General features: G+C 44.0%; 2 protein-coding genes across 3 annotated transcripts in view; one reads left to right on the forward strand and one right to left on the reverse strand.

Annotated features, from left to right (window-relative positions):
- The window catches only part of LOC146433425 (glypican-5-like), a 398,949-nt gene that overhangs the window by 5,216 nt on the left and 368,566 nt on the right, over positions 1-25,167 (forward strand). The window lies entirely within an intron of this gene.
- Positions 3,198-9,332, reverse strand: LOC146433426 (endogenous retrovirus group 3 member 1 Env polyprotein-like). 2 transcript variants are annotated; one of them, XM_085069742.1, is made up of 3 exons: positions 9,011-9,332; positions 7,259-7,520; positions 3,198-6,109 (listed from the first exon to the last, which is right to left on the reverse strand). In XM_085069742.1, the coding sequence occupies exon 3, from the start codon at positions 5,840-5,842 to the stop codon at positions 4,703-4,705; it is 1,140 nt and encodes a 379-aa protein (XP_084925868.1). In that variant the 5' UTR covers positions 5,843-6,109; positions 7,259-7,520; positions 9,011-9,332; the 3' UTR covers positions 3,198-4,702. The 2 variants fall into 2 exon arrangements, with proteins under 2 accessions (XP_084925868.1, XP_084925867.1); XM_085069741.1 differs by having other exon boundaries at positions 3,198-6,059; positions 9,011-9,329.

Consider the following 25,167-nt stretch of genomic DNA (forward strand, 5'->3'; position numbering starts at 1 on the left):
TTTGCTATAGGTAAAATGGAGTATTAGAGCAAACAATTGGTTTCTTGCACCTTGTTTCCTTATGAGACACAGCTGGCAATGCCTGTTCGCACCACAGAAGGTACATGGCAGTGAGAAACACTTTCTTCCAAGCAATTGTGCTGCAGGCAGCACAACTGTATTCTAGTAGCAGGGCATGCAGGACCTGTACCCTCCTGCACCCATATTAGGCCTAAGCTTGTCCAAGGCAACTTTTTGGATAAATTGATCAGTTCTTTGCTTTAGCCTTACTCAGGTATTCAACACAGCCACAGATGGCTGAACTCAGGGGGGAATCTAATAAACTGGTCACTGAGTGACAGGGTTTCTCCACAATTCTCAAGAGAGGATATATTTTTCCCATTGCCATTAAGGTTAGATGTATCATAGCAATAACCTCCACCATTTTGAAATATGCTCACAATAAATTGCTTTTCCGATTGATTGAATGCTCCAGCTACACTTAAGCTATTAAGCCATCAGCAGCTGTTTATTGTTTTCATTTCACAGAGATGTTTCTTTAAATAAAAGTGCATTAAATATTTCATTACCAAAGTTAAGATTTTAGTAGGATGAATAGAAGCTTCTTTACACCCCAGGTCTCTTCTTCCTTTGATTTATATGCCAAGGCTACTTCAATATCACCAGTTACACCTGTCCACAAGCAGCTCTGCCCTAGGGACAATAAAATTGATTTACCAGATTGATGAAGAAATGAGCTTGATTACAAAAAATCCATCACAGAAATGTGAGCAAGTTGCTAGTATATTTGATATCCACAATCAATGAGGCCTGTTAGGGGCTCTATCATAACAGCAGCTGCCAGGCCAAAAGCCACATGGGCAGGGAGGAAGTGCTGCACAGTGCCTTGCCATGCTGGCAGTGACCTGGCTAGCCAGAAGCAGGGCATTAGCACAGGGAGACCATCGAGCTGTCAAGAGATTATTTCAGCTGCAGGTGGGGATGTCTACATTTGAAAGAGACTCTACCAGGGAGGCAGGTTCAATATATTGATCTGGGTGGTGTGACTGAAGAGTGCAGTCACCCTGCCTGCTCACTGCTGGAGATGCTGCTCAGCACAGCAAGCAGCACCTACATCCTACCTCTCCGCAGCCTTCCAGCATTTGGTGAAACAAGCTCAACTTTGTAAAGTTTAACAAGTGCATTGATGCCCTGGGAGGAACAGCTGAGAAGCAGGGAGGATTTAGGAACACACTCCTCCTGTGTCCTGTTTCCTCAAGGTTAGCAAAGTAGGTTAGCAAACCCAAGGAACATCACAGGTAGGTCAGAAAAGAATTGTTCTGTTTGTCCACCTTACAAAGTTTTGCTGGCTTAAAGACTGACAGGGTGAGGACTGTCAGTCAGCACCCCAAAATGAAACAGCAGTTACCTTCTGTCCCACTTTTTCTGAGTAACAGTGATTAGTGCTAATCCTTCATTCATGAAGGACCACACAACTCGCCTGAAGCAGGGAGAGCCGCAGTTGCTGGCGATGTGGGATGTGCCCAGGACTCGGCGGTTCCACGGGAGGCTTCGCGGTGGCACCGAGCCCTGCCGGGGCTGCTGCACGGGGTTGCGGCTCCCTCTGCTGTCCTGGGCCTGGGATCCCCGCCCTGCAGCACGGCCCGCTCACACACCGAGGCTGCTCACACAGCCCTGCTCAGATTCAGCATTTTTGGTTACACTCGTTGCTTGGATGAAGTCAGGGTAAAACTTCAGCTACATCAGGAGATGGGCAAAAAGAAGGACCAAAGTCACAAAAGTGAAAACCCCATTTCAGCAGACTATTTTTGCAACTGAAGGATATATCACAGTTTCCTCCTATACAAAAAAAAGAACTAGGAGCACCTTGCATCTCCTACACAGACACCATTCACCTTTATGGCAACAAGGGGAGGAAAACAACCACTGCCACATTCCCAAACCCTCTGCTCCCTTCAGTTAGGCTCCATTAGCCATTACAGGAAAGCAGTACTCACTCCAGCCTGCTGTAGAGTAGGGTCTCAATTATACAAGCAAAAGCTCTAGAACAGAAACAGTCACAACTCCAGCAGAACTAAAGACCAGTACTCCCACGTGAGAGAGTGGGCCTTATGGCTGAGCTTAAATACCTCCTGGGCCATGGGCAGGGGCGTGGGAGGAGGCTCCAGGTGAAGCTGCTTGAAGCCTTTAGGGTATATTAGTGCCCTAAGGCCCCAGCAACATGTTTGTTAAAGGGGAAACAGCTGAAATCTTTCCAAGAAGATAATGGATGAGTTAGGAGAGGAATGGTAAGGGTAATCTTGCTGGGAAAGCTCTAAGGCATTCCTTGGTATACAGATTCAGCTCCTGGTATTGTTCATGTCTTGCCATATGACCCTAGAAAATGACAAGGGTACTTACATGTTTATCAATACATGTAATCTAAAATCATGATGATATATCTATTTTTAAACCCTTTAAAGTCGCCTTCACTTGTGGCTTAGAGTGTTAGTGGGAACTTAAGGCAGGAATAATAACTAAACATGCTGCCTAGGGACTGAATCAGAGTGGTTTCTCTGTTGCCCAAATGTCTATGCCTGTGATCCCTCCTGTGACTTTTGAAAGGCAAATGTCTACAAAATGGTGCAGCTGCCAGGCATGTGGTGGCTTGTCCCACCCAGCACTAGAGCTGGGCAGCACTTGGAACAGTTGACAGACACTGGGCAGGCACTGTCAGGTGTTCTTGGGAGAGAAGGGCAGGAGTTTTTCTTTTAATGCTTGATTCTTTTCAGTGCTTTGATTTTCTTGGTCTGGGCAACATGTGCATGGTGGTGCATCCCAAGCCTCCCTTCCCATGAGCACTGTCTTTTTGTGCAGGGCAGTGCCAGAGTGCTCTGCTCTCCTTTTCCTTTAGTAAAGGTGTGACTCCTGAACAAGCACATGGAAAGTGCAGCTGTCATGCAATAATGTTTTAGGTTGCTCAAAGAATCACTGACAAAGGCATCAGTAAAATCTGGTTTAATGTTAAAATGAAAACATGACAAAGTTTATCGATAAGGTTCACTCTACTGCTTACTAGATGGTTAAAGCACACAGAGAAAAAATGGACTAAAACCTAAAATCAATCAATCTGAAACTAAAATCAATCAAAATTATCTACCTGGAGGATGGGGACAGGAAAAGGGTAAGGATAAAAAGGAATAAGGGAGACCCCCCCCTGCTGAGTCACAACATTCAGAGTGAACCCCCTTGCCAAACTTAGCCCTGAACTTCACCAACAACTCAGGACTAAAGGTTTTAATAGCACTTAGACTTAACAGCACTTAATTGAGAACTTAATTTAACCAATTTAACAAAAGATTCTTATAGGATTTGCAATAGAACAACAGTAACTCATAGGCCTAACTTACTTATGACACTATAGTACTTAAGAATCTAGCAGAGCAACATTCATTGTACACTGGCTACTGCATATTTACCCTCACACAGACCTAGAGGAGTATGTACAAGGTAAATGCCTATCAAAATTCCCCTCCAGCTGGATGTCTTTGCATCTTGTCTGCAGTGGGCAAATGGTTGAACCTGGAGGAGTGGTCATATGTGGCTTAAGGCTCTTTTACAATAGGCCATTATCCCTTTCTATGATTCCATTTGACTGGGGTAAATACAGGGTGTGGAATACCCATTGAATTCCTTCCTGTTTGGCCCATTCTTGTACTTCCTTACATGAGAAATGTGAGTCACTGCCACTTGGGATAGTATTGGGAGTAGGTAGGCTTGATAACCAAGAGGACAGTCCCCATAGTGTGTTTGACCATTGGCCTTTTGGCATTTAATTGCCATGAGTAGGCCAGAGATTCCTTCTATACCTGTAAGGATGTATCAGTGGTCCTCAGAGGGTCTCAGTGGCCCAATATAATCAAGTTGCCCTGTGGACCAAGAAGTTTTTCCTTTACTGATGTGTAAGGGTGGTGCTTTAGCATGGTAATCTAACTGTAATTTTAATCTACACTGAGGATGTTCTGTAAGAATGGTTTCACAAATTTTCCTGTTTAGGGCCCCCACTTTGCTCTGTGCAACAGAATAAAAAGCTTCCTTACCAATGTGATCTGATTTCTGATGTAACCATTCTCCCAATCAATACCACTCCTGATTTAAGGACACCTCTGGCTTTATCTCCCTTATTTTAGTTAAGTTGTTGCCTTAAGTCAGAAGAAAAACTTTCCAAACAATACTAAAATTGATAACATAAAGAGCAGTCTTTAGTGAAAGCTTTCAGGTGCACACATTATATCTATGTGCACCAGCAGCATCAAATTTTCACAATTTTTGTAAGTTTAACTACTTAGCATATCTAGCAAGTAAATCCAATAGGAGAATGGTTACCCTGGTAGCCCACCCTTGGTTTTGCCTGACCGGAGCCCCTCAAGGGGCTATTTCTTCTTGTGTCTATGACTTATCTTATTATTTTGGCCTGGATGCTGGTGCAAAACCGGATGTTCTTGTTAGAAATTCTTTTCCTTGAAAATAAGACCAAACAGAATTTCAAGAATGTGGCTTAATATGTGAGAAAGGGCAACTACTGTTCTTAAGTGGGAGAAAGTCCTAGAAACTATACCGCTATATGTTAAAAATCTACAAAGCTACAAATATTTAAAAAGCTAAAAATCTTTAGGCGTCATTTCCCCCCTTTTTGACAAAAAAATTCTATCTTATCTAGTCTCTACCCCTTATATTTAACAGTAAGGCATAAAGATGACCAGAAACGACAGCATCGAATCATACACCAAGTTATTGTGCAGACACCAACTACAAATATAACTAGCATGAACAGTACTTTTATCCAAGTCCAGTTTGGTGACTGTGAAGTAGGTGTATGGAAGTTATTTTCAAAGTCCAATGAGTCCTCTCTGAGAGCTACCTGATATAAAATTTGACTTTGTTTCCGAATTCCAGACAACTCCTTTTTAATTTTTCCACTCTGATCTATATAAGAACAACAAGTACCGTTAATGATTCTACACATGCCCCCGTGTGAGACTAGTAGAAAATTGAGAATCATTTTGTCTTCCTGAATCACACGAGCCAAACCCCGAATTTTTTCTTGTAAGGCCATGATTGCATCTGAAATTTGATTCTGAACATGTTCAATAATGGCAGAAATGTTAACAATCGCTTTCTCCAATTCAATTATTTCTAAAGAAGGAATAGGAGCCATAATTGCACTATGGAAAATCATGGGATGTCCAACAGGACTATTATTGGATGTTTTCATCCTGCTTACATAAGTCGTCCTCCACCCACTTTGTTCTTCAGTTTGATCAAATACTGTTATGTTTGGGATTACAGCCCCAAGCGCACAGGCCCGGTCTGTATCAAGGGGCAAAACTTTCCATGCTTCATTTTCGCATATCCAATACCATCCTGAACCCTGCGGGGGAACCATTCTCCAGGGTGTCTGTGTCAGTCCTACTATGGCTTTTGGTGCTAGCCTGATTTTAGATTCAGTTTTGTGACAATATGGAGGCAGAACAACCTTTCCTGTGACATTAACCACCACGCAGGGAACCTTGTAATTTTCTTTATCAGGAATTAAGCTGCTTAGGGTTACAGGTAGGTAGGTCTTAGTGACCTGTTCCCAACTGTTGTTAAGGTTTGTCTCATTCATTAAAACACCAATTAATGGCCAGTTGTAATCCATATTAATTGTTGGCATTTGAGTACAAATCCAACAGCTGTTTTTATGAAGAGCATTGGATACATTTTGGACTAGAGCTGCATGCAAATTTTGGTTCCAAAACGTGGTTACTGACTGTGCAGATAGTAAACACAGAAAAAACAATTTAAACCACATCATCTTCATTTGTATCAGTCTGTTTTTCCAGTTGTTTCAGGAGCAGAGGCCCTCTTAACTCTGGAGTAGTGAATCCAGGGTCCTTTGCCAGTGACTTTGGCTGTGGTGAGGGCAGTCAGCAGAACTTGGAAAGGTCCTCTCCACGTAGCTTGCAGGGCGTCACTGTCCCACCATTTAACACAGACCCGGTCTCCAGGCTGGAACAGATGAGCAGGAGTGTCCAGTCCTATGGGTGTGGATAACACAACACATCTCTGGAGCTTCTGCAAAGTGGAACTTAGAGCCATTAAATACTTTTGTAAGTCAATTTTCCCCCTCATGGGAATTTCTCCCAGAATATGTGGAATTTGATATGGCCTGCTGTACAATATCTCATAGGGACTTATGTTGTCCCTCTGCCTTGGTTGCATGCAGATTCTCGGTAAGGCTATAGGCAAGGCCTGAACCCATGTCATAAATGTCTTTTGACAAATTTTGCTAACTTGTGTTTTGAGGGTACCATTCATACGTTTAACTTTGCCACTCAACTGGGGTCTGTAGGAAGTACACATATCCCAAACAATTCCCAGAATTTGACTAACCTCCCCCAATACTGTTGCAACAAAGTGTAGCCCTCTGTCTGAGGACAACCCCAAAGGAACCCCAAATCTTGGAATTACATGATTGAGCAAAACTTTTAGCATTTCTTTTGCTGTGTTAGTATGACAGGGGTAAACTTCAGGCCATCCACTGAAGGTGCCAACCAACACTAGTGTGTACCTGTATCCTTCTTTGCTTGGTAACTCAGCAAAATCGATTTGCCAACAGTCTTCAGGAAGGTCTCCAGCCTTTGTCACCCCTAGAGCTATTCTTTTGCTCATATCAGGATTGTTTAGTCAGCTTTGCTTACAACAGATTGCACAATTTCAATAATTCCCCTTCCTATTACTGGCTTCTCCAGATGTGTTGAAAGATTTTCTGTTCCCCATTGGGTACCTTTATGTTCCCCCAGAGCAATCCTCCTGAAGGAGTAGGGGTAGGAGTGCAGCCTGTCCTTTTGGTGCAGTGCAACAGCCCACCCACTTTCTTTGATTTTAGCCTTAAGGGACTCAATTGCCTGGTGGTCTCTTTGATCATACTTTGGGGTAAACCCTGACAGATCAGTTTCTGTGGTATTACTGCTAAGATACCTTGTTCTGCAGCCCCTTTTGCCATTTCATCGGCAAAGCAATTCCCTACTTTGAGAGTAATTTTCCCCTTTTGATGAGCTTTGCAATACATAATAGCCACCTCTGCAGGCTTCCAAATACTCTGCAGGAGTGCATGGATCTGCTTAGCATGCTTGACTCCACTACCCTGAGCAGTTAGCAGCCCTCTTCCCTTCCAGAAGGCTCCATGGGCATGCACAACACTAAATGGATATTTAGAATCAGTCCATGTATTTACCTTCCTTCCTTCACTCAGTTCTAGAGCTCTCTCAGTGCAGTCAGTTCAGCTCTCTGTGATACAGCTGGTGGCAAAGCCTTTGCCTTGATTATGTTGTCTGTGGTTGTCACTGTCATTCATTTACCATCCCACACAAAGAAGCACATATATTCTTCCGTCCATATACAGTTCCCAGTCTGGATTTTCTAGAGGCACATCCTTCAGGTCTGGTCTGGTAGAATAGGCCTCTTCTATAGTCTGCAAACAGTCATGCTCAGGCACACTGTCAGTCAATGTTGAGGACAGAAACATAGCAGGATTGATGACAGATGCTGTTTTCAGAGTAACATCATCCTGTTCCAACAACACAGCCTGGTACTTAAGCATTCCACCAGGGGACCACCAGAGACTCCCCTTCTGTTCAAGTACAGTTATGTACTTGCATGGGGTACATACACTACAATGTGCTGTCCAAGGGTGTTTCTAGGCTTCCTGGACCTATATAACAGTAGCTGTCACAGCTTTCAAACACCCAGACCACCCTTGGCTAACACTGTCTAGCTGTTTTGAAAAGTAGGCCACAGCCCTCTGCTGGTTTTCAAGGAACTGTGACAGTACCCCCATGTCTCCCATAATTTCCTTAGAGGAAAGTGAAAAGAAAAAAGACCTGTTTATTTAACAAAACAAAACAAAATACCCACAATGCATGGGAAAAGGAAAACGGACTTACTAAAACCTGAGTAAACAACTGATGGATTTTTAGTGCCTGCATAAGCCTTAGCTCAAGTTTTTCCTTCAGCTTTTGTTTTCTTTTCTTTTCTTCTTCTAACTGTCTCTGCAGCTGTTCTATTTTCAAGGACAGTAATAGTTCAGTTCTTTTCCTGCCTTCTATCTCAGTTTTCAGCTCTTGTTTCTCTTTAATTTGATCTTTCCTATACTGGCAGGCAGCTTCTAGGCAGGTGCCTAATATTTTACAAAGAATTCCTTTGTTTTACAAATAATTTCCTTTGTTTAGCCTCTATATGGCCCCTAGCTGCTTCTAGATGTTCCTCCACAGCTTCCCAATCATGCAAGTTATCCCGAGCCCATTCATCTGAGAACTTAGGACTTGGACTTATTCCATGCCTTTGCAAGTAGTCAGTGATTTCATTTCCTGTCCTGCTGACTACAATTTGTCATGGATGAGTGTTTTAGGTTGCTCAAAGAATTGCTGGCAAAGGTATCAGCAAAATCTGATTTAATATTAAAGTGAAAATGTGACAAACTTTGTCGGCAAGGTTCACTCTACTGCTTACTAGATGGTTAAAGTACACGGAGAAAAATTGGACTAAAACCTAAAATCAATCAATCTGAAATTAAAATAAATCAAAGTTATCTATCTGGAGGATGGGGAATGGGAAAAGGGTAAGGATGGGAAAAGGGTAAGGACGGGAAAGGGTAAAGATAAGAAGGAATAAGGGTGACCCTCCTATTGAGTCACAACATTCAGAATGAACCCCCTTGCCAAACTTAGCCCTGAACTTCACCAGCAACTTAGGACTAAAGGTTTTAATAGCACTTAGACTTAACAGTACTTAATTGAGAGATTAATTTAACCAATTTAACAAAAGATTCTTATAGGATTTACTGTAGTAAAACATTAACTCACTTATAGGTCTAAATTACTTATGATTCCAAAGCACTTAAGAATCTAGCAGAGCAACATTCATTGTACACTGGCCGTAGCATATTCACCCTCACCCAGACCTAAAGGAGAATGTACAAGGTAAATACCTGTCAAAATTCCCTGCAGATCAGTGAAGGACTCACATCGGACATCTTTGCACCTCCTCAGGGTTGAGCTCCAGGAGTGAGAGTATTGGCCCAAGCTCCATTGCTGTGGGTCAGTGATGCTCCTCCAGGAACAGCAAAGTTGAGAATCCTTTGGTTCTGAGAGGCCCCACACAGAGGGAGCTGCTGCTCTCAGCCCACTGCAGTCCAGGAGAGCTCCAAGGGTCTCACTTTGCACTGCTGCTTATATGGCCACAAGAGAGTGGGATTTAGTCACAGTAATTTTCCATCCTGGCTGCAATTTAGGTCAGCAAGTTTCTTTGAAAGTTTGATAACAAAAATATTATTCCACTTGGGTTGTTATTCAGGCAAGAAAAGCAAGTTTCCAAGGCTGTTAGTTAAAACCAGGAGCTCATTAGACAACCCAAGTTCCTGGGAGTAGACAGTGTTTCTGATAAGCTCAAGAGGAGTTGAGCCCAAGTGCTATTTGTCAAGGCCAAGGCCTAACAGGCATTTCTGAGATCGTGGTGCAGCCCGAGGAGGGGATAGGTTGCAGCACCACTACAGCACTTTGAGCACTGAGACATTTCAGAGCTTCAGACAGGAGTGTGTAAAGGCAGGGACTCGCAGGGGCCCAGGGCTGTACCTGCACTGTGGTGTCACCTGCCTCACCATGTCCCTGTGCCCTCCCAGCAGCTCCTCAGGGGCCTGGCCTGTGCTGTGCTCCCCATCCACAGCCCACCTGTGCCCAGCCTTGGCCTCACACAGGGGAGCAGGCATGTACTGACACTCCTGTGCTCCCCTCAGCAGCACCCCAAAATGGTGACTGCTAACAAGTGCTGATTACTGGTTCTGTAGCCTGTCCATGCTCAAGATCCAGGAGAAAGAAGGTCTTTAGGAGAACAAAAAAGGCAGATTTCCAACCATATTTAATAAATGGGCACATCTGTCACATATGTGTTGGTTAGGCTTGTTTCCTGATTGCTAGCCCAGGGCCTGGGCTCCTCTGTAAAATGTGTCCTTCCCAGTGTTTGTACATCCCTGCTGGTGTCTCTGCTCCTTTCACTGCTTCTATCCTGTCCATTAGCAGGTGTCCAAAAAATTACCCTAGACGACAAACTTCTCTTTTTTAGCGTAAAACTTCTCTTTTTTAACCAACCTGCTACATTAATTTCTGACTCCTGCTGAACAAGGTGCCAGAATACCCCTCACCCTCTGTACAAAATGTCCCTTCTCATTATGCAGCTTTCCTTTTGCTTAGCCTAAGGGCAGAGACTTTTGGTTTTCCTCCCCAGTCCCCCGGGTCCTTCCTCCCCTCATTATCAAAAATTCACGTATGGGAGATAACAGTCTGATCACCTTCTCACTGCCTGAGCCAGCACAATTCCTAATCCCTCTAAACTGCCAGGGAAGCCAGAGCCTGACACACGTAATCCACTCCTGACCTCGCCAAAACACTGCAGACGTGATTAACTATCCCCACCATGCACACCTCCCTCCCCCAGCCGTCCGCTCGGTCAGAGCAGCCAAAACTGCTCCACAAACTGCTCCCACTCCTGTCCCTCTGCCAGCAGCTCGTAAATGGGAGCCCACCCTCACATCAGGGCCTTTTGCCTTTGCTTTGAGTCAGGCCCACCTCTCTTCCTCTTTCTTGTTCTCACATGCTTTTGAATGCTTTTATCATCATGCTGATGATAAGATGCCCATTTTCATCTGCGTGAAACAGGAGGACCCAGCAATACAGACTATAAATCCTTCAACATTAAGTATTTTTCACTCTGTCTGTGTGTGTGAGCTTGTTTGCATGGCTTTTTTTTCTTCCCATCTGGAAGAGGCACAGCTGTTATTTTTGTATCAACTCTGAGGCAACTAATATGTTAAATATTGGTTATTAAACAGAAAAAAAACAAGTGCAGGTACATCAAACTTCTGGAGGCTCACAGGGTTACATTTTAAAGTTTACAGACATCTCCATACATCTCCATACATAAACTTTGGTCTCATTGATACAGCATTGCCTTTCTTCTGAGGCCCTCAAGATGCTGTAGAGATACAAAGGGCTGAGCCTCCACGGTGCTGCCTCTGACCTTGCTGGAGCACAGCCCTTCTGCACGTGCTGAGCTCTGGAGATAGGCAGAGGGACTTGCTGGAAGCAGCGGGTGGCTCACGCTGGACAAGGACAACAGGCTCTAAGTGCTCTGCTGGACTGGGGCCAGAGCCCAGAGCCTGTGAGCATGGAGCCAAAATTAACTCAGTGAGAACTGCCTGAAACAGGGAAATACCCTTCTGGGGGAGATTCTGTTATTTGAATTTTTTTTTTGCTATGGGCAGTGTGAATGCGTGAGTGCAGGTTTTAAATAAAATAAAATAAAAGCCTTGTTTAAAGCTTTAAAATAGAAATTATTTAAATGTGCTCCCTCTCCTTCCCATTACCTTCAGCCTTCTCTTCATCCTTAACAAAAGATTAAAAAGAAATAACAGGAGTTGTTAGAGTGGAAATGAAACAGGTTTAATGTAAAACCCTTGACCATCCTTATCTGTTCAGAAGCTATAAAAGCAAGCTAAGATTTTTTCAAGATACCATCTCTTCCAGGCCCTGTGTTTTCATCACAAGGAACGTAGAAGATGATTTCTGGAAAAAAAAGATGACTGAAAGACAGTCTAGCTAAGAGCAGGTGAGACCTTTCTGAGGGTACACAAGTGTGTAAGGCGGCAGCAAGGTGGCACAACTGCCAGAACTGGGAGAGAATGCAGCCAGCACAGCAGGGACCCAAGAGTCTTCCCATTTCAGTGTGGCCATAAATCCTCATTAATTCTGGAACCAGCTCCCCAGTGGTCCAAAGGCAGGAAGAAAAGTGTGGAGTACTTAGCTCTGGGTAACTGGGCAGGCAACAGCTATTCTGGACAGCCCCTGCAAAACAAGTGAGTTAAACACATTCACATGCCTGACTGCCCAGGGTGGGATAGCTGGAGGTTTGAAGTACATGCTTTAATGTCTACTGAATCATGGCTTCTGCCAGGATTCAAGCCAGAACTTTAGATCTCCACTGTCTTCACCGTGGAGAACTTTAGATCTCCACTGTCTTCACCACTGTCTTCACCACCAGGTAACTTATCCAGAGGATTGGTTTTAAGCCTTCCAACAAGTCCATTCATTTCAATTGGATTGCTCCTGACTGCCACCCCCTTGCAGTCAGCTGTACCAAGCTCTGGCTAGGGAGGCTGGTGAAGATGGCACTAAGAAGGAAAAAACCAAAATTCAAATGAGACCCAAGAGAGCCAGGCTCTATTTTGAGTTCTATCACAGCTTTCCTGGGTAACCACAGGCAGTTCATGCTATTGCTCCTGGCATTCAATTTGCACCAGTGTATGTGCTGCAAGATGATGAACATGGCAGAAGAGTCAGGAATTGTTATTAATAATGCAAGGCAAGGGCAGAGCCAGCAGGAACCCAGAAAGAATAGGATTACTCTAGTCCTCATTCTGATGTGGAGCTCTGTGCTAGCCTGCAGCAACCACACAATATTTTTTTTGTGTTGCTTTGGGTCAAGGATTGATGGTGTACTGAGAGGAGTTTCTCTCAAGTTCTACAAGGGCAAGGGAAAGCAACCATGAATGTGATAAAAGGCCAGACAAGGACTAAGCCCTTTGCTGGCTTCAAACATAAACGCATCCCTTTAAAAATAAGGCCATTTCCTTGTAACTGGAGTGTGCAGGAAGTTTGTTTTTATAAGTAGAAAACAGAACCTGTTCTTAATGAGGAACACTTGTTCATGGCCAAACATCTTGTCAACAATGGTAATTCTTTCAAGTTCCTCTGTGCTTGTGACATCCCAAAAGAATTATCTTCTGAGAAATATGATCAAAAAGTTCATAAAACCCAAACAAGGAATTTACTGGACAAGATTGTAAGAGCAGGAAATAAGAAAAAAATGAAGGCATAGTAAAAAAAGAAACCTACCATAAATGCTACTGAGCCATAGCAGCAAAAAGTGCTGTATTGATGCTGACATCAGTTACTTAGGGAAGGCTGGGAAACCCTTCCCAACAGGAATACATATGTCTTTCATTATCTGGTTCAGCCATTGGAGAAGATTGAACACCCCAGTAACTGCTTGTGTCCTCCTGATGATGATGTGACCAAATTTGGGAAATGTGCAAAACCAGTCTGAATTTGTGTCTAGTGCCAAAGGCAGAGAGGAACAGTCAAAGATTCTAGGCAGGTTTGGGAGCTGTAGCTTTTCATCCTAAAAAGTTGCACAGTGAAAGTTCAAAGTACAAACAGGAACTTAAATCAAAGAAGGGGTACAGGACAGAGCCCCCGGTCTGTGTTGCCATCCCTTCACTCTTCATCCCCTTGAGGAATTATGCAGCTGTTTTGCTGTGCTGCCCAGGTAACCCACATCTGTGGGGCACAGAACATTCATAGCTCACTGTCTGTGTTTGTGAAGTGAATCACAGGGCCTTTTCTCAAGTCTGTGACTTATGGGGGCAGGCTGTAGACCAAAAAGAAGAATGTTGTCATCACATGTGTGGGTGAAATTGGTCATGGGCAGAATACTTTCAGATTGATTCTCAAGATTCAACATATTGCTCTGCTCTTCTCTTAGAAACTCCTTTTCAAACCTTAACTCTGCTTAAGACCTGCAGAGAAAGGGTAATCTTTGATGCCAAGCAAGTGGCTGTGTAGAAATCTCAAGGTTGCTGCCACTGTGTAATCAGTTAAATTTGGGAACTGTGCACTCAGGACTTATCACCTTCTTATTTTTGTTACTCCCTCTGGTCTCGTTCCCTGGGAGGACAGACAAAGCCTGATTATACTGAAGCCAAAACATTTCCCATTAACTTTGCCCAGGCCAGGATTTTGCCTACTGTATGTGTCCAATGCTTTAATTCTGTGTACGTGCATGACCTGGCCAGCGCTCCAAGGTACACTTTTCTCAACAGAAGCACCACCAGGGCCGTGGTTGCTTGCTGAAGTAATTTTAATTAACTCCATAATGCAATTCAGGGAGGGAAAGGTAATACAGGTTGAAGGTTGCAGCAGCTTGATTCAGTTCAGCTACAAAAATGACAGATGGCCCTATCTGAGGAACTCTATGAAAAGTGCAGTTCCTTGTGTATTACACTGAAACAGGCTCATTATTATTTCATGAGCTAGCTGGCCATAGTGTCACCATGGATAAACAAACATGGGAAAATGACACTGAATACTTCTCAGAATCTTATGCTGCAAACCATTTGTGAATATAAATATTAAGGGTGGGAAAACCTCAAAGTCTCTGACCCTTATTTCCAAGATCAGGCATCTCGTGAGAATTGGTTACACAGTGAGGAGTTTTAAACCTTGACAACCTGGCTTCAAAAGCATTTTTTAATATACGTATTTTTCCTGTCACTGAGTAGGAGAGAGACAAGCCTCTTCTCCGGAGCACAGTTCAGGATAAAAAAGAACCTCTGTAACCATGGGAAATTGTGGACCAAGATGCTGCTTTGATTTAAATAATAATAACTATAGTATAAAAATACAGAGTGGGCATTTCTATCTTTAGTCATCTCTCTGGATCTAGGATGGGGCTTATTGCTGTCAATGTATTTATGCAGAACTTAGACTAATTTCCTTGGTTTCACTTAAATTGCTGTGTTCTGCCTCTCTTTCTTTAAAACTTTATGCTTCATGTTCTTATTCAACTGCTTTGGGGTGTAAAAAGTATATATACCTGAATACAAATGAAATCTCTTGCAGCTTTGGTGCTGCTTTAAAAAACTGAGAGCAACAGAGAGTTACACATTTCATCAGCAAGTGGCAATTTTCTCCAGACTTCACTCAATTTGGAGCACATGTCTGTGGTAAAACCCTCTTGGAAAGGACACTTGACTGGGCTGGAGCAGTGACATGCTCTGTGTGTCTCCCTTCTTTGGAAATGCACTTTTTTTTAGCCTGGTCTGTCATCATAGCAAGTCACATATGCCACAGCCACAGATCCAATCTTGAAACACATTTTGAAAGTTGCCAAACTGTGCTGCATTTCCTTGCTTTACTGACAGTCCTAGTTGTGCCCTGCCTATGTGGGACACTTGAAGGTTTTATCTGTAGGAAAGAATCTCCTGTCATCAGTTATGATCTCATCTTGAGAAAGAAGGAAGGGAAGGAAAGAGAGAAAGAGAGAGATAAAGAAAGAGACAAAGAAAGAGAGAAAGAAATAGAGAGAGAAAGAAAGAAAGAGAAAGAGAGAGAGAGAGAGAGAAAGAAAGAAAGAAAGAAAGAATGCATTTTACACATTTCAAAAACTAATGCATGGAAATATTCACGATTAATAATTCACAATAACTGCAGAATTGAGACCACCTGGGGAGATGCACTTCTGAGCATTTCTTCTGATCTGCTGAGGATTTCGGTGTGATAGGGAGAAGCAGTTTAGGGACTCTTCCAGATGGCTGAAGGCTGTTCATTGAAGGAGACAGCTAGCATGTAAATATATAGCTGTAGTCCTCTCTAGCTTCCAGATCTACTGCACTTATATGGGGTGAGCTGGAGAGAAAAGTGGCTGCTCTGCAGCAGCATAATGCTGAACAGCTGGGTCCAGAGCCATGTTGAGAAAATGGTCAGGTATTGCCTATCACCCAAGCTGTTCCCCTGCTCAGGAAAATTTTGTAGATGACAATATTCAGGAGTAAATTGAGCCCATGCAGAAGCATAGTTGTGCACATGCTTTTCTTTTTCAGTTTGTCTGTGCTTTGGGTACAAATGAGTGTCCAATAGCACAGGAAAGGGCAGGTAGGGCAAATACTGTTTCATCTGGCTCCAGCACTATACAATGTGTTATCTTAATTATGTCATACACAGCAATCCACATAGGCAGCCTGGTTTAAATACAAGCTGGAGGCATGAAGCTTGAGTTTCCTCTCACATACATTGGCTCCATGCTGACATTGCTTTATCATTTTCAGTGCAAATTCACACTGCTTTAGATCAGCAGCAATGAGATCAGAGAACAATTATCTTCACCAGATGCATACACTCCCCTTTCTCCTGGGTGTACGTCAGGCAGCCAGCATTTGCCCTGAGCCTCTGAAAATGTCTGTTTCCCAAAGTGGAATATGGTGGCCAAGGCAGGTGGAGAGCAGAGGGCCGAAGCAGACACTTGGAGGGGTCCATTTCCCTTCAGGGAGGCAGACATGGGGACAGATGGCATTAAACTTGCTGTTCTATGATGGCAAAGGAGTCTTGCACAACAAAGCCCCTTTTGAGCTGGTGGCAGTGACCATCAAACCCAGGGAGGAGCTGCACTTTTACCTTCTGCAAGATTTCAGCTTGTGTTGCTGCAGGTACCTGTGGCTGCCAGGTACCCTGTGCTCTGAGGACACTTTTGAAGGGTCACAGCCTGGCCTTTCTTTTCACCTGCCTTTCCAGAATGTGGTGGGTGTCCAGAACATCCTTACTGTATTCACCCCACATTTGCTCCCACTGAACTCAAGCTGGTGGTGAAATATTTTTCCCCCTCCATTTTCAGGCAAAAGACTGGCTGTGACCCAGTTCCCTGTCTGGGAAATGGGGATAGCAAGCACTCTGTTTGCTGGTATGGAGAGAAAATAGCCTTTGAAGCAGGAGCTGTGTTTTAAGGTCTTTCTGGCTGTAATTGACACAATAGGGGCCAGGTCTTGGTGGGAATAATTGTCCCCAGTCAAATTCAGAGGCTGGATAAATGTGATTAAATAATTAAGCTATGATTTTGGCTCCACTGACACAGCAAGAAAATTGTGATGACCAACAGATTGTTTGAAACCTGTTAATTTTGCATAATCTCAAAGTGACACATTTTTCTGTACAGGTATCTCAGGAATACATGTTTCTGCAAGAACGTGGCTCAGCATTTCTGTCCCCTGCTATGTTAATCACAACCAACTGGTATCTCAATAGTAAAGCAAATCCCCCACAGAATAAAGCTGATGTAGGAGAATTTGAATTTGGCTGACCTGGAAATATCTCAGTCATGGATTTCACAAGCTGCATTGTAAGAATAGGACAGAGATAATTGTGGCTTTGACTAAAGGGGAAGGAGGACAAGCAACCATGAGATGGTGAGCATGGAAATAAATAGCCCTGTGCCTCAAGAACAGCCCCACTGAGGGATGCTGATTTTGAGCAGGAGAAAGAAATCAGTCTGGGAAGACCCTGGTTATGGACCAGTTCTCCTCATCACCCCCAGAGCTGCCCTCTGGGAAGCCTCTGGGACCCTTTGGTGTCCTGAGCAGAACAACCCCCTGGCACATCCCTGCAGGTCTGCCTGTGGCACTGCCATGAGTCTTGGAGCACACATGGCTGGACATCCTCGGAGTGAGTCAGAATCCCAGAGCTGTGTGAGCTGCAGCGTCTGTCCAGCTCCACTGCAGTGGGGTGCCACAACACTGACACTCCCTCCTCCTCCACAGCACTGTACAGCTGACAGTGCTTAGCTTATTGTGGTGCTTCTGCCTTGCCTGCTTCCCCCAGAGCAGGCTGAGAACTGAGGCTGTCAGGCCATGCATTATGCTGAGCCATGGTTCTGCTCAAAACTGTAGCCCCCTGTCCCTGGTGCTTGCTTTGGGACTGTTAATATCTATGTTTTTCATTTATTAAATTCTCATGAAGACACTAAGGGGCAGGTGTTGCTCCAGGTGCAGCTGCCTCGGGTGTCTCCAATCACCACTCATTAACACTGATGGCCTCCCCGGGGCTGCTGGGAACACAAGCCCTTAAAAGCAAGGGCAGGAGAAAGGCTTTGTCTCTGCTCCTGGTCACTGCTCTTGGGGCTTCCCTGTGCTGGGTGAGGACGTTCTTTTCTGAAAGAGGAAAGCAGTTGATCCCTGAAGGGCCAGAAGTTTAGACTCTTCTTGTCTTATGGCTTTGATATCTGGCTATCTGGGATACAGACAGGTATCTTCCACATGTTGATTTTAGTGGAATGAGCAGAAGGAAAGGAGGAATGTATTTGTTAAGTGGGAGTGCCTTTAAGGAGGGAATGTTTCTGGGTGTTTCAGAGTTTTCTGTTGAATTCTTTTTTTAACCAACCAAACAAAAAAGAAGATAAATGAGTATTTCTGCTATTTGTGGTAACTCCTGCCTCCACTTTGCAGTAGGGATATATTGAGAAACTAGTGAGTCTATTCATTAATCACTGTATGATTAACCTCAAGAGGGGTTCCCTTCAATACTTGCAGGGCAGCTGGCTCCAGTTCCTGCTGGAGAAAGCTGCCTGAGAGGAGCAGGAGGGTAAAAGGAGAGGCTGAAATGGGTAATTAGTGTTGGTGTATGTGTAAGCTTGCAGTCCTGGGGAAGCATGGGATTTTAGCCAGGTGGTCACAGCAGACTGTTCCCCGGAGTTAACTCACTGACATTTTCAATTTAAAATGCTGGGGTTAAATTAATTTTAAGTTAGGCTTTTGATTGTGGAAATTTATTTCCGCTAAGAGGTTGATAAAGTAGTCATGTTAAAGTAATTTGCCTTCAATGAAAGGGAAAATAGAAGTATAATGGAAAATTTGTGGACAGAGAAGGGAAGATGAGAATGCAGAAACTTTAACTAGGCACTAGACCTTTTGGGAGGAAAACACTTTTGTAGAGAAGTTATGTTCATTGTGAACTGTGTCCTAAAGTGGTTTCAGTATATTTTGTTGGTCTCAGGGTGGGAAGTTCATGCATGTTCACTGTTCTTGCAGAAGTAAGTCCTGTTGGTCTAATGGACACTTGACTGTAAAGGCAGACATGTGTGGGCAGCACCATGTGAGCACTCAGAGCTGCTCTTGGGGAGGGTCAGCAACTCTGGGTCCTTTATAAAGGACTCCATCTGGGTCTGGGCAAGTGCACTATTGATTTAAGCATCTCTAATGAAAGACAAGGGGTGTGTTTGCAATTAAATGGCAAGAATTTTTGCAGTTGATGACTTTCAATGCTTGACACCTTTTTGTTTAGACATATGAGAGTTAATATAAACCTCATGTACCACCTACTTGCATTCCAGCCTGGCTTGATTTCCAGGGTGTGAAAGGGCTCCCTTAGAAGTCGTTAAGCTGAGGGACCCAAGTATGGAGACAAACATTTTTTTGGTGGGGACTAATGGAGCTACTCTTATTGCAGAAGTCTGCAATAAAATATGGGAGGTCTGGCATTTTTTGTTCCTAGAATTTGGCAGGAGCTCTCATTCCAATATTTTAACCCTTCATCGAGGTGCAGCCCCTGCAGCTTTCCCATGCTTAATGGATATTCTCTAATAAGTGTGTCTGGCTGTGCTCATCAAGGCGGGTGGTCCTGAAACATACAGTGAGGGCTGGTGCCTGACAAGGAGCAAACCTCTTCTGCTGGGGTCTCTGAGATGGCACCCCCTGCCTGGGGAGGGCCACAGCCCTGCTGCTGGGGGCAGCTGATGGCAGCTGGCACTCCCCACCTCTCAGCAAGGGTGTTCCATTTGCCCTTTCATCACAAGATGTGGCTTTCCTATTTTCATTTTTATTTTTCCCTTGGTTTTTCTTGGAGAGTAGTTTGGTGTGCTGAGGGGAGGTAGGGCCAGACTAAAGACCAGCTGACTTCAGCTGGATGTTACTTGAAGATGGTTCAAATGTTTAAGTTTTCTCAAGTTCTGGCTTGTAATAGGAATTGCTCCTTGAGGAGCATCTGACTGTGCTGGTAGGAGCCTGGGGGCTGCCATGTTCCCCTCAGTCCCTTGAGCCTTCTCAGGCTTTGGGCTTGGAGAGAGCTTCCCAGGCTGAACTCTGTTTTTGAATGCACTGAGACTTTATTAATTTCTTGCTGTTATTACCTATATTCTGGCCTAGAGGGATGAGCTTTAGAAGATGCTTCTCTAAACTCTGTTTCAGATCTGTTCTCCCACACCCTAGGGTAGCTCAGCTGTGCAAAATGAGGACCCCAGCCATGCTGCTGCTTTATAGCCCACTGTATCCCCAAACTGGCATTTCTCAGGGAAACTGGGATATGAAGAAGGAACTGTTCTGGCCTAAGGGAAGGTGCAGGAGTGATGAGTGTGACTGGGGGAGCAAGGGCTGGGACTGGCTGTCTCTGCCCCTGTTCCATTCCAGCCTGTTCAGCTGCAGAGCTGATAAAGCACATTGGTCTCAGGAAGTAAAAAAAGGACCTGATAAGGGGCTAGTTAGTGCAGACAGCACCAAGGACTGAGCCTGAAGCATAAACCGCAAGTTGGAGAAGGAAAACTCCCCAAAACTCTTGTCCTATGTGCAGTTCCCCCTTGCATCCTTCCTTCTCTCATCTCTGGAACAGATTCCTTGAGAGCAGGGCTGTTTTCCCTGGAGCACACAGGCAGGGCAAGATAGTCTTGGGGGCCAAGGTTGTCTGACTAGGTTTGAGAATAAGGTGGGCTTGGAAAGAGAAATGCTGCTAAAGCAACTGAGTGTGTTCATGATGAGGAGGCCGTAATGTTTTGAGCTCCTATGTTCACTGTCTGCCATCCTCTGCTTGCTCAGCCCTTGCCCAGAGGGACCCCAGGCTGAGCCCCTGAAGATGGTGAGGGTGCCTGGAATTCCAGTCCAGCATGGGAAAATGTAAGCAGCAGCTTGGGGCATGGATGATCCAGGCCTGTGTACTCACACATAGCTTTGGGGGAGGAGGTACAGATAAATACTGGGCATAAACATGCCTTGGAGTATTTTCCTCTGAGTTTGAGTGGAAGCTGGTTAAGTTATGGAACAAAAACTTCTCTTCCAAAATTTGCTTTGCAGCTTCCGAATAGCTCTGTGTAACCTGGGGCTGGAGTGGCATTACATGATTATTACCACATTATTGTCAGCATCTCAACTCAGAGCAGCTTTTGATCATGACAGCAAGCTCAGTTAATTAATTGTGGGCTCCATGCTAACTTTGAATTCTGTAGCTCTCCTCATGACTTTTTATACATGAGCACATTTGAAGAAAATTTTGTGCTAGTGATCAGCAATAAGTCCTTTTTTCAACAACTGCATGAGAGCTCTCTTAAAGTTCTGACTTGAAGTTTTGCCTATGATTGCTTGTGTTAGTTGTGGACATCAGATAGAAAATATGCAGTTTGGAGAGCTAACATGTAATTAATGTTCCTATAATTAATACTGAAGGGACTAGTAAGTAGGCCAGTTCTAAAATTCTGCTGGTTTAAAAGTAAAGAATTGGAGATACATGTTTGTGTGTTAAATTGACTTCTGTTTATAGACAGGAGGCAATGCACTTTGGTGTAAACACTCATGTTATGTCTCTGAGCTGCTCCTGTATTGTCTTGACCAGTATTTTGCAGGATAATGATCCTGCACAAATATACAGTGAAACTGCACTGATCTATATAATTTCTGTACAGCCTTTCAACCAGAGAATGGTTCTGTTTGGGTAATGTACATTATCTATGTTTTTAAATCTATCATTTGCAGCTCCATATCCTGATAATAGTTAGCTAGTTCAGGGGCTTAACTGCTAATTCTGGAATAAATTATCCAGCTCTTTAAGATAAATTCAGAGGAATTTCTGGATTTTGTGGACTTTATTTGCATTATTTGTTGGTTGAGGAGAAGTTCTAAAATAGTTGAAAGGCTTTTTTCTGATCAGAAGTGTTTCACAAAAGTATTTTAGTTTCCTTATTATGAGACTAGAAAGTTTGTAACCAAAATTAAGCTGGGAAGCAGGAAGCTTGTTTCCCCAAAAAAGTTAATTTAAGGAAATTTATACCGAGAAAAAAAAGTTATTCTGTCAGTGCCTTGTGCTCATCTGCTACAAAATTATATTTTCAGGTGTACCATTTAACTGGTTTCTACATAGTCCTGAAAATACATTCTGAACTATATTAACTATTACGGTCTAGCCAGGGTTTACCAGCTCGTGTGGCTGTTGGTGCCAGGAGAGGGCACCAGACATCAGTGACAGCGCCTGTGTCCTGCTCTGTCACTGCAGATCCAGCCACCCCCCTGGGCACCTCTGCAGGGAAGGAAAAACCTTCCCCGAAAAGCAGCTTTTTGTGCGGAGTGGCCCCACCTGTGGCCAGTATTTGTGCTTATGCATTATGTTAAAGCTGCAATACCTGGGTTTCGGGAATGGGTTATCTGTGTGGGTTTTGGGAATGGGTATTTTTAGCTGAAGGAATGATCCAAGTCTGAGGCTTTCAAAGGAATGTAAAGAAATGAGGAGCTGAACTCTGCCTGCTGAGGGGAGCTGTATCCTGTAAAGCCCCTGGGGATGCCAGGCTGGGGCACAGCTGTGCATGAGTGTGGGGATGTGCTTGTGGATCCTCTTCCTCCGTGGCCAGAGCCAGCAGCTGGCAGGAAGGGCAGCAGTCCCCGAGGGCAGGGAAAGGTGACCCAGGATGTATCCCCAGAGTCTGGCCCGGGGAGATATCCCTGGGAGGAGCAGGGTGTCCCCTGCCAGTGCCTTCCCACCTTCCTCTCCTCCTCTTTCCTGAGGCTGCCCTTTGTCTTTTGCTTTGCCTTATTAAAGTGGATGGGAGCTTGGTGGACTTTTCCTGTAATCCAGTCAATGACTTTTTGAGTAAAATAGAGTATCTCTTTAGAACCCTATGAATAATTAAACTGTAATTCTGATCCTCTATTAATGGAAAATAAATGCCTGCAGAGACATGTCACAGTGGAGCCTTAATTATTCTACCTTGAGAATAGTTACAGCTGACTTCTTCCCCCACCTATATAGAAACACATTAACAATATTTAGGCTGAAATACAGAATTTGACTGCCCTTAGTTTCCTCTAATTCTTTGGAATGAACTATTAGCTCCTATTACTGGCTACACTTCCACTCTTCAGAAGCATTAACTAGCTGAATGTGTATCAGGATTTCATAACATGGTAATCATCCATTTTCTAATTTACTCTGATCCTGTGCCTTTATGGATTCTTTGACTCTCTTGACTTCACTGGGAATTGGGGATAGCCAGCTCTTCAAAGAATTGGCCTCACGGTTAATTTGCATGCTGAAATTGGCATTTATATTAAATTACAAAAAAGGCTGTCTTAGTGAGACCCATAAAAGTTTCTGCACCATGAGCAGAGCTCTGAATCAGCTGCAGGACTGAGATCTGACTTTAGGAGCTGATGTAAAACCCTGTAAAAATATATTTATGTAGACACTTATTCAGAGCTTTCAAATTCTAAAACTGATTGCCAACTGCCAAAATTTCCTTTAGGACCTGTTTTTCTAAATATTTAGTTTGCAATTCTGTTTTAACCAATGTATTGCCCTCTTCATAACTTTGGGTGCAACCTGTGTCTTAGCTGCTTGTTTTGCTTCCTGGATAGCCCCTTTGAGCCAGATGTCAGAGAGGGGTCTGAGTATTTGAGAAACTTCCAGGAACTGGTTAGTCAGTCCCTTGGGAATGGACAAGGTCACTGCCTCCCTGAATAAAACTTCCACAGTATTAAACCAAGTCTAGGGAGCAGCCCAGCAGAGGCTGATGAAGGATGGCTTGAAATCATATTTTTGCTGTCTGTTCTTGAGCAGGTGTGTAAATGTGAGTACAGGTGCTGGGAAATACCCCTTAGAGCACCTGAAGCTGGGCTGAGACCAGCCCCATGCCAGTCTCAGAAACTGTGCCTGCAGTTTCCCTCTCCTGTCCTCAGAGTAACACTGTCTTTTGTTGTATTTTTGACTGCATTTCTGCAAAGGTGTTTGTACCAGCAGGATTAATCTGATAGTCTTTGCTTTTGTCCAAAATCGGTGAAGGTGTTTCAAGCTGTTGGATAATTATTCCCAAAATCAGGAGTATGTATCAGGCTTAGTTCTTATTCTTGAAAGCACTGAGGCAACTGAAAGGAAAATCCACCCCACAGACTCTACTTTTCCAAGCTTGGAAGCCAAAGGCAATGGTACCATTGCCCCGACCCTTGCTGTGAGCATTCTTTTCGGTCTAAAATAGAGGACTGTGCTCTTGCCCTTCCATCCTGATATATTAAAACTGTCTCTGTTTTCTGTTCTTAAACTAACAGATACTCCCTACCAGCTTCCCTGTCTGGTCCCCTCTCCAGCCTCCTCTCTGATCGGGAATTTGTGCAGCAGCTTCAGCTAGCAAAGGCTGAGCAACAGCACTTGCCATGAGTCTTCTTGGGTAGAACTAATAAAATATTCCTGGCCACAAGTTGTATGAAATACTGCAGAGCACCTGCAGAAGGGAATTAAGTTACCCCTCCTGAATTGTGGTTCTTCAATTAATCTTTACACTGGGTACATACATCAATAGCACATAGTTCATAAAGGGTGACAACAATGCTAAGAAATGATAAGAAAATTAGGACTGAAGCTGGACTGAATTTTTATAAAGAGGCATTAAGCCAGGCATGAATATTTACTTGTTTTCTTTTGTATTGTGCCTGACCTTGGCCCAAGTTTTGAAAGTCTCCATGAGACTAGAGCTCATCTTGTCAAACTCAAACCTCAGCTTTTGCTGACGAGTTTGAGATGGATTTTTTTTTTCCCTGCCACTCATGTCTCATTTTTCTGCAGCAGCTCTTGATTTCTTTCATAACATTTTCCTGGCCTTTTTAAGCCACAAGATCCTGAAGGCATCAAATGCAAATCCTGACTCTGGCCCCAGTCTTCATCTTCAGCGATGGCAGGGCTAAACCACTGCAGGAGGTGCAAATGTGTGGTACTGCAGGCTCTGGGGGTGTGGACTGAGTGTAAAACCCTTAGCCAGGGAAGAACTGTGGCATTTACTGGACAATAACGTTGATGGATAGAAGACTGAAAAGGATCTCTGTGTTCAGCAAAGGCTTTGCACTCCCTGCTCAGAGTGCCAAATTAAGAATCATTCATTCACCTGGTTGTTTTCCTTACTGCAGATGTTAGGCAAGAGCGCTGTCTGTCCACTAAGGGTGAGGATGACAACTGGCTATGCTACTGCAAAGGGGACAGTCACCCCTGAGGCTGATGTCCTGAAAGCAGCAGCCTCTCTCCTATGTGTATGGACTCTCCTCGGTTTTGCTGCCCAGCCCATGAGCTAATGGAAGGACTGGTGCACAGCTTTAGCTGGGTCTGCTGTGCTGAGTAAGCTTTGTCTTGACTTTTATGCAGGCTTTAACCTGAAATACTCCAAGTGATTGCCTTATGCAAAGTGCCACTTCAGGGTGCTAGTGGGACTGTGCTGAGTAGTTGGGGAGGAAGGTAATCAGCAGGAGTTCCCTCC

The sequence above is a fragment of the Lichenostomus cassidix genome, chromosome 9 (assembly GCF_008360975.1).
Source record: "Lichenostomus cassidix isolate B80296 chromosome 9, HeHo_3.0, whole genome shotgun sequence".
In the NCBI taxonomy this organism is placed as follows: domain Eukaryota; kingdom Metazoa; phylum Chordata; class Aves; order Passeriformes; family Meliphagidae; genus Lichenostomus; species Lichenostomus cassidix.